This window comes from Lycorma delicatula, chromosome 10 (genome assembly GCF_047948215.1).
Source record: "Lycorma delicatula isolate Av1 chromosome 10, ASM4794821v1, whole genome shotgun sequence".
Lineage (NCBI taxonomy): Eukaryota > Metazoa > Arthropoda > Insecta > Hemiptera > Fulgoridae > Lycorma > Lycorma delicatula.
The window spans coordinates 64,529,338-64,548,839 of record NC_134464.1 but is presented as its reverse complement, the minus strand read 5'-3'; the positions used below and the strand labels follow the sequence as shown (position 1 = coordinate 64,548,839).

The window sequence follows — 19,502 nt, the reverse complement described above, 5'->3', positions numbered from 1 at the left end:
ATCTGTAGATGAATGTTGTATTTAATGCACTCAGTGTAGTTTAATTTTTTATACTACAGGGTCAGATGTTTATTAATATGTTTTGTTAAAGGTTGTCGCATGTTTTTTTGTGATAATACCTGCACTACGCTCTGAAGAATCAACTTTGGGAAGATATCTTGAAGAAAAGCTGTACCAGATGTGCAAATTTTCCATTTACTAACACATTAATGCAAATGCCATTTACCAATACTTGCAAATTTTGTGTAACAAGAACATGAGAGAAACTTAACTAGAAAAAATAATTCAAACTAGTTTAAACAAAAATGCATGAAAAGCCCACAAAAAATACATTTTGGTTAATTGAATTTCAGTTTTTGAAATTGGCTCCAAATAATAAAAAATTCTGATGTGAGCACCATATGACTTCCTTGCCTATTAAATTACATACATAACTTCTGATATTTTTTTTATTGTTATTGAATTATTTTTTATTACAATCAGAGGTTAATAATTATTAATAAAACAAAAAAAAAAAGACATAAAATCTGATTCCAACTTGAGATGTGTTTTCCCCTTGTAAGATCCAAATATTTCATTAATTAAAATTTTATTTGGCTACAATTAATTGGCTTATTCTGGAACCAATGAAAATTGGTTCCAGAATAAGTACTACTTATGATATATAATTGAAACGCTCTCAATGAGGCCTTATTACTGCAGTTAAAAAGTCCAAAATCCAATTTTTTTTTGATTTTGAGCTGATTTTTTATTTAATATCATTATGTTACTGATGAAGATAAAAAATTATCTTTAAATCATTTACATAGGTAACATACTTTTTCAAAAAAAGATTGCTTAATTTATCTGCAGGACCACTAGAAGAACTTGCTTTATAAAATAAAAATTTGCCACAAAACATTATTTTATTGATGTAATCAAAACTGGGATTACTTGTTTTAGTTTAAATTGATTGTACACATAGAAGAGCAGACGTGAAGTATTTGGAGTAGTGTTGGTCTTGTTAATAGTGCAGTTAGCGAATAACATACTGTGACAAGACATAATAAACAGCAGAGGATTATCACTGGTCCAGCTATCTATCCCTACCCAGTCGGCATCAACTGAGCTTTATAAATTTTAACAAGTAATTTATTTGAAGAAGTGGAAAATCTAAACATACATAAAAATTATATAGAAATTGAATTGAAAACCTTTTGAAAAAGAGTAAAATTAAATTTAAACAAATACAACACATGTATTAAGTTTTTGCTAACCTCAACTAATGCCATTAATAGTAGTATTATCAATACATTACTGATTAAGGAGCTTTTCTGAATAGTTAAGCTTCAGGAAGCAGAATTCCACATATTTTGAAATAATGTTTTTATCAGTTCCTATACAATTGTAGGTTTTTCAAATTAAGTAATCTTTTGATTGGAGGAAAATTTATTGGTCATTTGCAAAAATTAATTAGTATATTCATTTTTTATGTTCCTAATATGTAAACATTCAGTTTTAATTGCACTCTGCTATATTTATAAATTTTAATCAATAAAATTAATTTTATGAAAATATCTTAAGTATGAGGCTTGGCTGATAAATTTTGCACACTATTGTGTTACACCAAGACAAAAGATGCTATAGAGTCAGGCGTGGCAGCACACAATAGCTAAAATCCCCCTCTACAAACCTGCAATAATGCATTGAAATCTGTTTATCGGTTTGTTTTCAGTTAAAATTGAAGTATGGCCAATATGTCAACATGGTTAAAACAGTGCGCAGTGATCAAATTTTTAACAGGAGAAAATGCAAATCCTACGTATATTTTTAATTATTTAAAAGTGGTTTATGATAGTCAAACCATTGACAGGAGAACTGTGAAAATGTTAAGCTGGTAAAGCAACAATTGAGGATGCACCATGCAGCAGATGACCAGTTTCTGTGACTGGCAAGAAACATTGAAAGGAGGTGCACGATTTGCTTCAAGGTGATCGGCAAATCATCCAGCAATGCATTGCTATTCAGTTAGGCGTATCTAAAGATCGAGGCTATATTATCGAGCAATTGGGTTGCTCTCCACAAGCCGAAGTTTGAGCCTATTCCGCATTCACCTTACTCGCTGGATTTGGCTCTGTGCGAGAGGAATCTCAAAGGTAATCGATGAAGTGAAGGAAGCTGTGGTCACTTGGATCCAAGAAAGACTGCCAGGATTTTTCAGCAACTTGAGTGCAAAAGTGTGTCAGTGTAAACGGGGATTATATTGAAAAATAAATATTGCATTTTGTAGCTAAGGTATTTCTCTTTTCATTCCCGTGCTACACATATATGTGTGAAATTTTATTAGTCGAGCTTCGTACAAAACTTTGTACTATTAACTCGACATTAATAATTTAATATAACTGTATGTTAACTAATTATCTGAAAGTTATTCAAAAAACTGTGTAAAATACACATCTTGCTACAAGATTATTCATAATTTAAATTATATCATCCAGCAACTTCCAAATGGTTTCTCAAATACATTCTTGATGGAACAGATGGACCTGATGCTATTCCTTGTCAGATGAGACATGCCTTTATTATCTGGGCATCCTAGCACCAGATATTAGTTGATTGAAAATCGTAAGTGGGTGTTTCAGTGTTTACTTCACAATGAGAAAATCAGTGTATGAAGTGTTGTTTCTGGTAATCGTGTACAGAGGTCAATATATTTTGATTGCGATATCAGTTCAGAAGTGTTCTGTAAAATTTTCAAATGATTCTACATTTAATTAATGGACTTATTTCTACATTTATAAGCAATTGTATGAGAATTGTACATGATGAAATTACAAATTCATTCATTAAACCTTCTGAGTGAATGGAAACTCGAAGAGAATAAAAAAATTGTACTGCATTACAAAAGTAGGATGAATAATAATCAACTAACGTTTCATGTAATGTAATCATGTATAATACACAATATTGCAGTAATGTGCAAAAATGTGTAATGAAAAGACTCCAAACACATATACTGTAATAACCTCCCTATCTCTGGTTGAAAGCAATATGCGTACTGTAACATTATTAGTACAATAATTTATTGTAGGTTTTATAAGAAGCATACCATCTTGATAACCTTATTCAGTCTTGAAACTTTATTAAGTAATGTTCCTTCATTTCAAATAAAATTACTTTCAGTAACTTTGCTTCTTTATCCATGGATGTGCCCCTGCTTACACCAAGAAACTAATTTCTTTTATGATAGTAAATATTAGTGCCACTCTTCAAATCAGAAAGGAACGTTGGGTGTTATTTTGCAATCGCCCAGCTATTGATGAACATGTTAAACAAAGTTGATTACAAGTCAGTATTATTTTTTTAAACTAAATTCTGCTTAATTTTTATTTTAAATTCTAATTTTATTTTGTTTTACTTTAGCAGCTTTATTTTTATTTAATATATCTTTGTAGTTGTGCTGAGTAAGTTCATGGGATTATGGTGGCTGTCAGAATCCCATTACCATTCCACCTACTAATAAATATTATATTGATTTTATTCAAAAGATAAATAAAATTTCTTCTATTTTTCTTTATTACACTTTTTGAAATGTGATCTTTTAGTTCTGCTGAAAATATAAGTATTATAAATAATATAAAGATGAATGACCGCAGTTTACTACTGAGGTTTAATGTATAGTGTCAAGTCTTGTAAAAATTCTACACTATGTCTTAATACTATCCTCTCAATTGATTGGTGTATTTTAACAATATATGTATGCACATATATGTTGTTTAAATTTAAAGGGTGAAAAATATTACCTAAAAAATTATGATCTTTTTCAAAGTTAAAATAATGGTTTTTAAAATTATAAATTGTGTTAACAAAGCTAATTTTTTTTGTTCTACAATTGCATACTTTGTTACAATCTTCAGCTATTTAAAGTATAAAATGGTTCAAGTAAAAAATAAAAATCACCCTGTCATGAAAAGAAAAATAGCTAAATAATAAAATTCTTAAAAAGTAAAAATATGTCTTTTAACTAGGTTGTAATTAACTTCATTGAGTAACAAGGCTCTATGTTATGTGTTTAGAATTAAACAAATTTTTGTACATTATTAAAAAAAAGTCTAATAATAAAGTATGATGTAACTTTTTCATTTAGTTAGTTATTCACTGCACATATTGTTGAAGTCTTATTTCCTCATAAATGTAACAAGCCTTTATTAACTGTGTTTATTTAATACTGGTAATTATTAATTTTTTTTGTTCTGTTTAATTTTGTATAAATCTATTTACTTTAATGTGGTGGTACTAATTGTAAACATTTGTTCTCTGGATTATATTATCAAAAATTTACATGTGGCCAGTATTTTTTTTCTTATTATTAACACCTCATTACCAAATCATCAGAATTTTTTGATTACTTATAATACATACTCAACTTTTGAAAAATTGTATTTGATTATACAGAAACTGTCAACTATTATTTTAAGTAGAATGGATTATGTGTAAAATCTCTGTCGTAGTTATTATATGCCTGAATTTTGGTTATTAGGATTGTAATATATATGTACAATAAAGTTTGGTCCACAACTGAATGGTGTTATCTACACATTAAATTATTTCATAGCAAAAGAAGAGATGTGAACAGTGGGACTAGCGCACCAGTAGTATATGTAGAAAACTTGTCTATAGTTTTTTAATAAATAATTTTCTTTTGTGATTCTTTGAAAATTGCTCATAGCCATTAATATTAGCAAACATAGTTTGATCTTATCAAACAATTTTTATTAAAATTATATTACATTTTTTCACTTTGAGAAATTCAGCCCTGACGTTTTCAAAATAGTGCTTTTTATTCAGACTAGTTATTTTTTTAATCTACATTAGTATATATTTCCTTATCAATATTACTATTTTTTAAGAATTAAATCTCTTCCATGAAAGGAGATTTTACTGCCTGGGTAGCAAGTGTCTTTAGAATTTGGTGGCTTATTGGCATGTTTTAACACTAATTTGGGATGAAAATTTGAAGTTAATTTTTGTTTATATACTATTATTTACTTAGTTTTTTCCTATGTAGAAAGGATGCAAGTTATTCTTTCTTTAGAACTAGTATTAGGTACTTGCATATTAACCCAACAATCATAACCAAAAGTTATGACACTTGCTTCGCTTGCTAACCTCTACTAATTAACAGTAATGTTTTGATTACTTAAGTAATGAATAATTGCAATAATTACTGAATTTATGATTTAAGTACTCAAAACATTACTGTGTTAATTAGTCAAGGTTAGCAAGTGTAGGTTATGTTTCGTTAGCGTGCACCTGCGAAATTACATTTATAAAATATATATTAAATTGTTATAAAATTTGTAATATATATTGGGTGATATTAACGATAACCTAAGTTTGCAATTTATTGGTAGACTGGCTAATACATGCACACTTTTAATTTTCTTGGTTGGTTGTTTCTGTTTCAATTTCTAAGCCAAATAAGAAGTAAAATAAAAGATAAGTTTACCCTGATGTTAGCCTGAATACTATATTCATTGTTAACTATCAGACATTTTTTGCCAATACCCAATGGCTTGTAGTTTAGAGTGTAGGTGCCAGCCAGACCAGTGTTTTTGCAAAGTATATGTATTTTACACTTAAAAGCTTAGGGATTTAGGCAAAACACTAATACTTGGCTACTGCTTTCATATATCTCCACCAAAAAAAAAATCAGAGGATTCATGTTAAGATGACCTGGCGTATGACTTTGTATGTGATCCACTTTGGGTAATCCACTGGCCATGAAGTAATTTATTTAAATGATTGCTAGACTTTAAACATTAGGTGATGCTTAAACTTTTTGAAAATATATTTACTTGTTACTTATGATAATTATGTTACATAATCTTTAAATATGTTCATGATAGTGAAACACCCTCCTAAAGTTCATCTTATTTAAAACATGGCTTAAGAGAATTCTGTAAAGAGAATTTTATTTTCTATTAACCATTGAGAATAATTCAATTTTCTGATTATAATTACATCAAGATATTGAACAGACTGAGGATTATTTGGATATACCCCTTCCTTAAAACAGGTGTTTCAAAAGGGACACAATCCTAATATTAAGAAGATAGAAGTCACGCATAGGTAAATTTTAATTTTCCCTACATGTCAGTTGGCAACACTGTACTGAAGGTCAGCCAGCTTGCAACAGTTGAAGTGTCCTTATGCACTAGTGCTATGCTAGAATAGATTTGTCTATCGTGTTAACTGTGTCATTTTCCAAAGACAGACATGTGTTTATTACTGACTTATTATGCGTATTAATCATATGAACAAGTGGAAGATGAGTTTTGGATAAAATCTCCTGATTTTTCAGTTCTTAATAAGTCAATAAATTGATTAATAAATTTTATGGGACTGGGAGTGTACATGATCGGAAAAGCATAGGTCAGCCATCACTGTTAACGGTAGAAGTTCTGGAGGATATGAAAGAACGTTGAGTCGCTCACCCAGAAAATTGCTCAGAAAGTTATCTTCACAAACTGGGCTTTTACTGTTTACAGCTTTCAGGCTAAAACTTGCAATTACTGCATGGTTATCGCATTTGTATCATTCAAGATCTGAAAGAAGTAGACCACAAAAAAACATTTATGGTATTGTCTGTTTCGTTCTCTTGTTGATGACAATGATATTGATATTTTGGATCATGTTTTTCAGCGACAAGGCATGGTTTCACTTGGATGGCTACATTAACACCAGAACTGTTGAATATAGAGTGCTGAAAATCCTCACATGTTTCATGAACGACCATTACATGGACGTAAAATTGGTGTTAGGTGTGCTATGTCTTGGCATCGTGTGATATCGCCTTTATTTTTTTTTAAATCTGTAGATGGTGTGGTTTATTGCAATTTAATCAAACAGTTTATTGCCATTCTAAATTTACATGAACAAGATTGTTGGTTCCAGCAGGATAACTTAATGCGTCATGCTGCTAATGAAATGCTGGGTATTTTATGGGAAGTTTTTGGCCATTGTTTGATATCAAAAGGGTTGTGACCTCTTAAGATCCCCAGATCTTATACCAGCAGACTTTTTCCTGTAGGGTTTTTTAAAAAGTGTATTTTTAAAAACAATCCTTGTACACGAATGGAAGGGTGGTATTGAAAGTGAGATTTCAAACATTACAAAAAGTGGCTGCAAATGTTATGAAACATACATAAACCTGCTTCAGGATCATAGGAAATCATTTTGAACATCTATTGTAAAGTTATTAAAGGTAATTTGAATATTAGTATTGAAGTATTTTATCAACGTTAATATTTTTGTAATAAATTCACGTCATCAAATAAAGTGATTGCATACTTTTTAAAAACGCCCGTTAAAGCATATAATATATACAGCTGTAAAATACATATATAGGTATTAAACCATATAATAATTTGTAATGTTTGTCAACTTCTAAATAATCCTTGAGTAACAGTTGAGCTTTGTTATATCAAAGGTAAAACCTATTAAACATTTTCATCCCTCTTTGATAATTAATGATTTTTTTTCTCTGTAGTTGCCTATGAATATTAATAAATATCTATCTATCTATTAGAATTACAACTTGTACAGCATTACGATTACAATAGTAATAAGCAAAATGAATAATTGAATCTTTATTGTTAAAAGGGCTGATCTGTCACTTTTAGCCATTTTTACTTTTACTGCAATATACATGTTTATAAGACGCAAAGACATGTTTATTAAATAAACATTTTATAATGAAAATACAAATAAGTATAAAAACAGTCTAGAGTAAAAAGTAAAAACATATTAAAGAAATAAATAATTAGGAATTTTCTTTTTGTTTGTGAAAAATTTATTTAGTAAATACCCCATTTTAACAATAACTGATTCAGTTGTTCTTTTATTGCACCTTACTTTTTATTGTTTGAAAAACAAGGACTTAAACTATATTGGTATTAAACTATGTTGGTACTATGTACCAATATAGTTTGTATACATGAACATCTTTCCAGAATTAAATGTGACTAGTTTACAAAACTCATATCAAAGCTTTTAATTTTTCTGACAATTTGGTTATACTGTATAAGGAAACTTTGTTAATTGGGTTAAATTTAATATCGGGGAAATTTTTCATGTCACCTGGCAACAAAAAAAAAATTCTGGCGTTGAAAAATTCCAGAAGAATGCATACATATTATCTTTATAATCTTTTCTTTTTTTTTTGTATGTTGACCTCTTATTTTTTGCTTAATATTTCCAAACTGGATGGATTGACTTGGATGAAATTCTGCACAATGATTTCTGTGTACATGTTATTGATTGCATTTAATCTTAGTCAAGGGTGTCTAGGAGTTATGGGTATTATGGTCACATATCTCAAAATTTTTCCGAAAGGGTAAGTAAATTTGAGCAATTTCATTTGCTTGAATTTGGGTAAGGGAAATTAAATTAATTGACTTTTTCATCAGTTATAATTTTCCTTGATATTTCTGGGCTGGTTTAACCAATTTTTATGAAATTTTGTTTGATAACTTCTGAATATGAAATCATTGACGCCATTTAATTTTCGTTATAATTGGTCAAGGAGGCAGGGAGATTCATGTTCCACTCAATTTTCCTCCATAGTATTATCCTGTCAAGAGCAAAGCCTTCAGTTAGGCAAATCTTTGTCAGTTTTTTTGGCCATTTTTTTTAATGATATTTTGTAGGAATTTCAACAAAAAATTCAATGTACTGTATTATGATGATATTTTTAAAACTGCGTATAAAATCGCAATTTAGCCTAAAAATTGTATTCGTGTAAGTTAAATATAAAAAAATTTTTTTTTACCATTGAAGCTATAAAGCAGACTTTATTAATCATATTTCTCAAAAATAGATTCTTTACAAGTTTTTTTACAATAAAATTTATCAGTTTATCATTTAACAAAATTATTAACTTCATACAAAAAAAAATGTGTTTGTTGTCATTGAATTTTTTTTTTCTTTATTTGAATTACAGGTCAAAAACAGAAAACCATCAAGTTTATCCCTTTTATCATACTTCAAAAATTTCAGTATGACTTCATTTCTCTGGGGGAACTGAAATCCAGGGATAATTTGTCAGTTAACATAACTCAATAAAAAACTGTTTTCGAACATATATTTATATAAACATTTTTCTTATTTCAAGCTAGATCCAGTTCCCAAATTATTTCGCTTTCCTCCTGAATCACTCTATATTGAGAGTCAGTTGTGATGTATGTCAATGCGTGTTTTATTTTAATCAATAAGAGCAAAATGCTGCCTAACTTTTGAGCCCAGCAATTGTCAAAACATTTAAACATATAATAAAGTGAATCTGTTCAATTACAAAACATTCAAAAGAAATGTATTAAGATATTTAAATGGTAAATGATGTTAAATAGATTACCACTTGGTGGTTTTTAAAATAAATAATTTAGTCTCATAAATATATCTCAGGTGAGTACTTTATAATTTATTAATCAAAGCAGCACATTCTAAATGATTGTGTAAAAACCACTTTGTGGGGGTCTTTTGAGGACTTAAAAAATTTGATATCTGGGGCCCTTGAGTGGCCCTTAGAGTTCTCTCATTGAACTTAAATTTTATTTTTTTTTTTACATGTAGTTACTTTAAGTAATAAATTACCCTCTTCCATTTTTTTTATGTATATATAAAAATTCATAACTTCAGATCAGATTGAGATATTTTAATGAAATGTACTAAACAACATCTACTGCAAAATAAGTTTGTAAATTTCAAAATGACGAGCATTTAAATTATTAAATCGTAGTAGCTTCATAAATATTATTTTAATTAGATAAAATATTTATCCTTTTGTTAATATGGTGCCTCATTTGTTCTATTTGTTTTTTAAAGAGCTGAGATACAGCTAAGTTAAGTGGATTGCATAAGTTAATCTGACAATTTTCTGCCTGTTTTCACTTCCTTCACTATTTGTATTAATTTATATTTTTTGAAATAAGGAGGATAGTAGGCAAAACTTGTAATGTGAGAAATTTCTCCCCAACTGGAATAGTTGAATTTATCATATAATTGTGGGTAAATTTATTTTCAGTATTGAATCTATATGATGGCTAACAAAAAGTGGATTATTTAAAAAAAAAAAATTAAGTTTATGAGTTATAGTTTGAACAAACTATTTTACTGCTCAAGCACTGTAAGTTAAAAATCGCTGCACAATACTTATTTTTGATTGTCTGAATTAGGTCAGTTTTCCTCACAGAGATCATTAGATGTTGTTGTTTACTTATTTTTGTATAGATTTTTCTCTTAACTTTTTCTTATTCATATTCTCACTTCCTTATCTTTTTTAATAAGTAATCCATTTGTAAATCAGTTTACTCTTAATTAAATTCAACTCATTGAATTATTTTGTAAAATTAATTTAACTAGTATCATTTTGTTTCATAGTAAGGCTTTTTCTATATTACCATTAGCGTTTACATTTTGTAATTATCATTCTTGTTTTTATTTTATTTGTTTTTCCTGTTTGTTTGTCTGATATCAAACTGTTTTGCATAGTAATCTGCTCTTTTGATAATAGACGTATTCTCATCTTTCCTGATCATCAGTTCTTTTCAATTTAATTTTGAAACCCTTGTTTTATATATCACATTTCATTAAATATATATCTACTACTTTTTCGTCATCTGTTACTGTCCCTATATTCTCAGTAAATATAATTAAGTTGATATATTTTCCTATAAATATGTTGGCTACTTAGAAAGTTAAATATAACAAAATGCATTTTAATTTGTTTGTTTAAAATTGCATTAATTAGTTTACCCTTTTTGTTTGTTAAGTTTTATTCGAATGTTTGTTGATATTTATTTTAAACCCCATATCTGTGTATAGTAATTTTAATGTGGTATTAGATTGATTAGATGTTGATAACTGATTTAATTACTTATAGACATAGTTATTATCAAAACATTACTAATTTATGACACATAAAAAATAGTAATTTTATTACTCTTTGGTTTTGATTTATATTAACTATAATCAGTACAGCAGTAGTGTATGGTAATAATTAAATGTTATTTAACTGTGTAACATTTTTGTTTTAATTTATTTTTATTATTGCCATTATTATCATTGATTACAGGATGTTCACAAAGAAAAAGAAGAAGCCCCAGATTTCACCACCTACAAATTTTGAACATCGTGTGCATACTGGCTTTGATAAAAGAGAAGGGAAATATGTTGGTCTTCCATTACAGTGGGCTAGTATTGTCGGTAATAATCAAATTCTTAAAAGTACCAATCGACCTTTACCATTGGTTGATCCATCTGAGATAACACCGACTGAAATTCTTGATTTAAAAGTAAGTTATTTTTATGTATTCATATTTTATTATTATTTTCTCTTTGGTAGTTTAAATTAATTTATTGTTTTCTTCTAGCTTTACTTTTATTGCTAGATCACTAAAGTATTAGTTAATGTACTGGAATCCCAGTTTTTTTTTTTAATTCTACATCAAATTCTTTGTCAACATTTTAATAGTCAACTTGTGATTATATGCAGCTTGAAAGCTTTTTTTATGTATTACTTTTGCAAAATACAGTATCTTTGGAGCAAATTAATATTTTGTAAAGATTTATTTAATTGAAGTAACATTAAGAATTTAAATCTAAAGAAATGGCAAACACCAGAAACAATTGATAAAATAAAAGTAACAAAGTGAAATATTCAGTAACCATTTCAAAGAAAATGAAAATATAATTAGATAAATTTATTAACTGTTAAACCATCGTAATTAGTAGATTGAATGGAATTAATTTACCCACCCAGTAATTTTGATGGTTAGAGTTGTCCAAAAAATTTTGAACAAGAAATATGATTAGTACACCATTCTCCGTAGGGTAAATTTTACCTATCTTAAATTTAAACTGACTAGACTACCATTTGTTTCAGTTTCTACAGAACTCTTCTAATGGTATAATGTTGGCTTCAAAAGAGGCCTCTAAAAAAATCACTTAACACAGTTTTTCGTCCAGCAACACAGAAGTTCTACAATGAGGGAATTATGATTTTTACCTCAAAAATGGCAAAAGGTGGTCAGTTAAAACTGCACATATTTGTTTTAATAAATTTCATTTGGAATATAAAAAAAAAAATCTTGTTTTACTTTTGCATTAAAATTAAACAAATTTTTTTCCGATCCTTTATTTACATCACTTTTTATAAAATTTGAGTGACAATAAACATAGGGAAAAGTACACAGAAAATATTAATTAGAATACTTGAACATGCAAACCTGCAACCTCAAAAACTACAGCACTGGTTTAATAACATTTTTAATTATTTTCAAAAATATTTACTAGATAATGTAGAAAACCATACAGAATTGTTCTAAATGAACTATTACAACTCTAGATATAGCCTAGCAGTGAATATTCACTTGCTGAATTTCAGAACATATTTTACTAGAGATGGCTGATTTATATTCAGACTAAATTACATGATCTATTTTCAGATATTGGTCTGAAAGTGTTAAAAATTTATTGTTAATTGCCATTTTGATATTATCTTGTGATGCTTCATGATATTTTTTTGCTTAGTTAGTACTGTTTTTGTTACTGAAATGATTTTTAGTATTAAACATTTATTTTTTCTCAGTAGAAAGAGGTGCACGGGGTAGAACATGTATTTATTTTCTGTTGTCAGGTTTACATTAAGTTGATGCTGTATTAAGAGATTACCATAAAATTTATGAAGTTTTAAATTTAAATTATTATTTGAAATTATGCACTATAAACAATGTTGTGAAAGAACTAGAAGACTATCAGGGATGTTTCAGACCCTGGAGGAGCTGTTCAGACCAGATTCCATGAGTCACAAGCTAATAATGGATTACAACAGAGAAAGAAGCAAAGAAATAGTAGTAATGATTGTGGGTTTCAAGAAAGGATACAATTGCATCCACAGAGAATCCCTACTAAAAATTGTAAGATATTTTGGACTCCATCCCAAATTAATAAACATGATAAAATTGACTCTCTTAAACACTGAGTCAAAAGTGAAATTCAGAGGTGAATTCTTGGAACCATTTGTAATCAAAGCAGGTCTCCGCTAAGGTGATGGACTTTCTCTGCTACTAACACAGATATTAGAACTTTAAAACATTGCAAATAAAATTGGCCTTAAAGTATCATTGGAAAAAACAGAAGTTATGCCCCAAAAACCAACACAATTAAAAAAATCAACATAAATGGTATTGATGTCAAAATAGTAACCCAATATAAACACCCCAGAGAAATAATAACAAACAACCTGAACGAAAAAGATTTAATCCAAAATAAGAACAAACAAACTAGCTAAAGTATAAAAATTAACCTGGTACATCTACAGTAAAAAAGTCTATCTATAAATACAAAAAATAAGACTGCAACACAGTTATAAAACCAGAAACCACATACACAGCAGAAACACTCTTCCACCTGAACGGACAATTGACAGACTCCAGAAAATTGAAAGAACCTGCATCAACAAAAAGTACCAGAAAGATGGGTGGGCAGTGGTGTATTGTCCCAACAAAGTCATGTTCGAAGAGTTAGAATCCATCACTGATACCATACCTAAGAGGAGACTAAGATTCTTTGGACACATCATGAGGATGCAAGGTTTGAGACTTCTGAAACAGCTGGTACAATACAATTTTGACTCGAAAACACCAAGATAGGATGCAGATGAATCAGAGAATTAAGATAGGATCTAAAGGAAATTGTCCTTATACCAGAAAACACCACAGACAAGATAAAATTAAATGAAAAAATCAAGGATGAAAACAGTTGCTTCACACTCACAAGAAAGAAACTCACAACACAAACATTTTCAACACCAGAAAGGACATGGAGATCAGAACATATGAAAAAGCACTGGGAGGACTGCAATGCCCAAAACGTCTGTTTAAACAGACTTGAATAATGGACTGACCAAAGTGATCCTATGCGATCATAAAAGATGATAAAAAAAAAAACTGTTGTAGGGCCAACACTTTTGCTGTTTCTTTTCAGCATGTAATACCATTCTTGTAACTATTTTTGAGGAGAGGATATTTCCAAGCGTATTTTGCTTGTGAATGGTATATATATAATCTAATTGAAAGCCAGGAATACATTATCAGAAAATGTATAATGTACTTCCTAAACTGGCTCATTTATCTCATAAATATTTCATTGCTGTGCTTGTACCAAATGATTCTTTTTGGTACAATTTTTTTTTTTAAAGATTGCATAAAACCATATCTATATGGAAGTAAATCTACCTACCTGCACAGGATTCTTATGTTTAACATTTATGTATTGATTTTGATTAAATAATAAAATAGGATAAACAAAAACTGTTATGCTCATAAGTAGTGCAACTAGATTTTTAAAAAATTATGGTGCATTCATTTTTTAATAATAATTTTTTATGAAGTAAGAAAAAAAAAAGTAAAAAAAAAAAATAAACAGATATTTGGAACATAAACCAAATACATATGGGCTACGTTGTGTTTTGATAGATTATTATCAGTTTACATATTTTTTTTTGTCTTCAGTCATTTGACTGGTCTAATGCAGCTCTCCAAGATTCCCTATCTAGTGCTAGTCGTTTCATTTCCGTATACCCCCTACATCCTACATCCCTAACAATTTGTTTTACATATTCCAAACGTTGCCTGCCTGCCTTCACAATGTTTTCCTTCTACCTGACCCTCTAATATTAAAGCGACTATTCCAGGATGCCTTAATATGTGGCCTATAAGTCTGTCTCTTCTTTTAACTATATTTTTCCAAATGCTTCTTTCTTCATAGATTTACCGCAACAACTCTTCATTTGTCACTTTATCCACCCATCTGATTTTTAACATTCTCCTATAGCACCACATTTCAAAAGCTTCTGATCTTTTCTTCTCGGGTACTCAGATCGTCCAAGTTTCACTTCCATATAAACCGACGCTCCAAACATATATTTTCAAAAATCTTTTCCTGACATTTAAATTAATTTTTGATGTAAACAAATTATATTTCTGACTGAAAGCTTGTTTTGCCTCTGCTATTCGGCATTTTGTATCGCTACTGCTTCGTCCATCTTTAGTAATTCTACTTCCCAAATAACAAAATTCTTCTACCTCCATAATCTTTTCTCTTCCTGTTTTCAAATTCAGTGGTCCATCTTCATTATTTCTACTACATTTCGTTACTTTTGTTTTGTTCTTGTTTATTTCAAAACTAATTTTTTTTAAATGCTGAACATTTTATTCCAATCTACATTATCGAATGCCTTTTCTAGGTCTATAAATGCAAAGTATGTTTTTTTTTTCTTTAAACTTCCTTCTATTATTAATCTGAGGCCTAAAATTGCTTCCCTTGTCACTATACTTTTTCTGAAACCAAATTGGTCTTTTCAACACTTCCACTCTCCTCTCAATTCTTCTGTACAGAATTCTAGTTAAGATTTTTGATGCATGGCTAGTTAAGCTAATTGTTCTGTATTCTTCACATTTATCTGCTCATGCTTTCTGTGGTATCATGATTATAACACTCTTTTTGAAGTCTGATGGAACTTCCCCTTTTTCATAAATATCACACACCAGTTTGTATAATTGTCCTGACCTACGCCGTTAACAACTACTGAAAGAGCTGCTGCCCTCTTTCAGGAATCATTCCTTAGTCTGGCTCTCAACAGATACCTCTCTGATATGGTTGCACCGTTGGTCCAGCTGCTCTGTATCACTGAGCACTCAAGCTTATTCACCAATGGCAAGGTCTCATGCACGATTCATAGAGGGAGAGTTTACATATAATTTTTTTTATGCTAATGTTCTTTCTAAGTGACTAATACTTAATTTGTAATTATTATTTTAATTTTTTTTTTTTTTAGACTATTGTAAGAGGAGACGCAAAATTTAGAACGGGTGAATTAAATGGAATCCCAAAAACCTCCAACGTTGCTCGAAGTAATTCATTGCGATCATCAAGTCCTCCTCGGTTGAGACGTGATTATAGAGCTGGAGCAAATATACCACCTGCTGTGCCTGAAGGGGAAGTATTAAATCTTCCTCAATATCCTAATGCCAATCGTTCTGTTCCGCCTTATGTAAGTATATAATTTATATATAAAAATTTGTTCATATTATTTTTAGAATATAACATTATTTAATATTATTATTTTTATCTGATATTAGTGTACCACATCACCATTTCAATTCATTTCTACTTCCAGCTATGCTTTTTGATTTTTCATTGATCAAATTTCTTTTTAGATAATCCTGATCCTCTAGGGGAATACACCCTCCAACCACCCCCTTCTGTACCTAGCCCTGATGGGCTTAACTGGAGGTCATTTTTTTATACTTTGGCATATGACTCCAAAGTATAAAAAAGACCACCAATGTGAATTGGTGGTCTCAGTCACCTTCGATGCCACCAATGTGAATGCCACAAGCAACATTTCCATTGGTGTAACTATTAGTAAAAATAACAAAACACATTTCTAGTCTCAAGCAAATTATAGTTGTCGAAGGAACTGAATCACCTACCTACCTGAAAGGCAAAGTGAGTTCACATGCCATACAAACGTGGAAAAATACAAAGGTAAAACTAATAACAAAACAACCATAATTGATATATCACTAACAAAACAAAAATAACACTAATAAGAAATCGTAACAAAACAAAGTATGCAGGAAAAAGACCAAGCAGCATTCTAGATTCCCACTGCAATCCGTTCCTTAACCAAATAGTCCAACCATTGACCATTCAGCCTGATCCTTTCAGTTTCGACTGATGTCAAGCGTTGCACTGACTGTATCCTGTCGGAAAATTAGTGCGGTGTGCGCCAGATCATATTTGGCACACTCATACAACACACAGACGGCATTGTCCTGCACCCCACACTGCAGTTTCAGATCTGAATCCATCAGGCCAAACCCAGCTAGTGTACGCCTAAAGGCCCTGTGACCGGTAAGAAATTGAGTTATGTACTTGTTAGGGGAAACCCATGAGGTGCTTTGCAAGCTTCTAATTTCTGAAAAGAGATTGTCCATATATCGCCCATTAATAGTGTCATCCCATCTAGCCTGCCATAAACCATAACTATGTTACTCAATTTGCGGAATATTTTTGGAAGTCAACTCACCCAACTTCCTAGCAACATATCGCTCCTGTCTCTCAAGAGCTAGAATATCAACCGGTTTCACTCTCACAATCACGAAGACCACCTCCCGTGAAACTGTATGGTAACAACCTGTTACCACCAACAGTAGTGGTCGTTTGGTCGTCAATAATATATCTCTGTAACTTTCATCTGCCCAAACTGGTGCAGCATACAACATAATTGCTTCACACAGCCTTGTACAGGATACTTAGGGTCCTAAAATTGAGACTCCAATCTGGATTGACCACATATCAGATCCCAAAAATAGGCACTACAAGCTTTTTCTACGATGTATTGAAGGTGCCTCTTGAATTGAAACTTCTCATTAATATACACCCCTAGGTACTTTTGAACCTAAATGTACTTTATTCGATGGCCTGACATTAATTCTTGAACTCACCTACTCTCCGCCAAAATACGTGTGTGATAATTCTCACGTTAACTCCAACTGAGCGAACAAGAAGCTCAGCTAAGTCCATCAAAGCCAGGCACCTTACCTCTACCAAGGCTGCAGATAGCCCAACGCACCTCTGCGTCAGCAATCTCCACAGATAATGCATCCTAGTGAAACAGAGCAACCTCAAGTCATATCTGAAGATGGTATGCGGTCTCTCCAGCTTCACATCACCAGAGAGAAGATCTTTGAGTAGTCTGCATAAAATTCCAGAGATATCCGAAACAACACCTGACCAGATCGAGAGAGTGGACAGAAGAACATCCTTTCTACGTTTAAGTCTTAGAACCCTATATACAATTCCGCACAAATCCTTGTTTCCCTGGCCATCCGCAAAGGAACGCCACGAGTCCCTCTTGGCCATCAAGACTGTATGAAAATAGTTGGATTTCCATCCATGTACTCGCCAATAAGAACTGTCTGCCGCTCAGGATCACCCTCTCATTTATAGGCTCTCCGTAAATGACAGACAGCTTTCTTCTTACTAAATAACTCTGTATAAGGAGCCAACCTCTCTCAACTAGAACTGCAGGGAATTGATTACTCAGCGGCATCCATAGAAACCACTGTTAACCTCTCTTCCAGGTTCTCTAGGCCAGACATGTCGAGACCCTGATCTAAAACGCAAAGAAGTATGGCTGATAAAAGATCGACAAACTTCTTCCAATCCACATGCCTCTGCAGGAGCTGACCCCGCTCATCCAGAACATTACATCAGTAACGATCACGCAAACCACCAGTGATCTCATAAATAATTAATGTATGATCGCTTGAGCAATCATCAACTACCCTCCAGTTGCAAACATTGCCAGGAATATACCTGCCAACGGTAACATCAATGTTTGTTCCACCAGTCCATCGACGCCCATCCATCATACCTGCGTAGGTGGGGAACTCGCCAGGTTCATTAAAACATGCATACCATGTTGGGCTATAATGCCCTCGACCAACTCGCTACTAACATTGGTGAGACCACTGTGCCACAAATGTGACTAAGTGTTGATTTCCGCACCAATGAAAATTGAACTTGGACCAGAGAATTTGAGGATCCTATACCAGACCTCAAGATGATGATCAGCAGGGTCTCAGTACTGAAAATATGAACTTGCAACATAAAGATGCAAGTTCGAAATATCTAAACGAATGACAACATGAGAACTGTCAAAGAAAAACAGTCTCACTCTTCTGCAAAGAACATTAGACATACTATTAGAACCATGAGAGAAACCTGGCAGATCATCAGAAACAATATAGGGATATTACAATAAAACAACATCCAAATTCCTGTGAAGAGCAACCTCACCAAGCTCTACCTGAACAATGTAATGTTGCACCCAGTGTGTTCAACTGATCGAAACTAATCATGTAAACCTATCAAATTATAGTACATGTTGACAGCTCTCTGATTACATGGACACTCCTTGCTGTTCACAGAGTGCTTATGGTTCTTGCAGAAACGCTTGCAATTAATGCAAATAGGACCCTCAGACCTCTTAGGGCATACCTCACGCTGATGCCTTCATCTCCACAATGTGCACAGACCACTGCCAGTTGTTTACAATTCTTGGGGCCATATAACCATATTGGCAACACTTGAAGCAGTGCTGGACATCTGAGTATTCTCTAACTCTGCACAAAGAAAAGTCGATGAAGAATTTTCTTTGTTTCACGAAGCCATCAAGAATCTCAGGAGTAACCTCGAATATGCCATGATAAACCTTTGCCTCGTGCCTACCCAATTTAAATAGCAACCAACATCCGGCCTAGAAAATTGCCTCATCCATCTGAGTATTTAGCTGCCTCAAAAGAGTCAGCAGCTCATCCTCAGATAGCCATCAATTGATACCGTATAAGATAATTCTAGGGCGCCTTGGTTGTTTTGGGGCAACTCTCAGG

At 31.4% G+C, this 19,502-nt stretch overlaps 1 protein-coding gene across 4 annotated transcripts in view; it reads left to right on the top strand.

Annotated features, from left to right (window-relative positions):
- mbt (serine/threonine-protein kinase PAK mbt) overlaps window positions 1–19,502 on the top strand; it is a 62,368-nt gene that overhangs the window by 9,320 nt on the left and 33,546 nt on the right. For all 4 annotated transcript variants that reach the window (XM_075376965.1, XM_075376968.1, XM_075376967.1 and 1 more), the window contains exons 2-3: window positions 11,114–11,333; window positions 15,878–16,093. In XM_075376965.1, the coding sequence (XP_075233080.1) occupies window positions 11,115–11,333; window positions 15,878–16,093 (435 nt within the window). In that variant the 5' untranslated portion in view covers window position 11,114. The remainder of the gene's footprint in view (window positions 1–11,113; window positions 11,334–15,877; window positions 16,094–19,502) is intronic.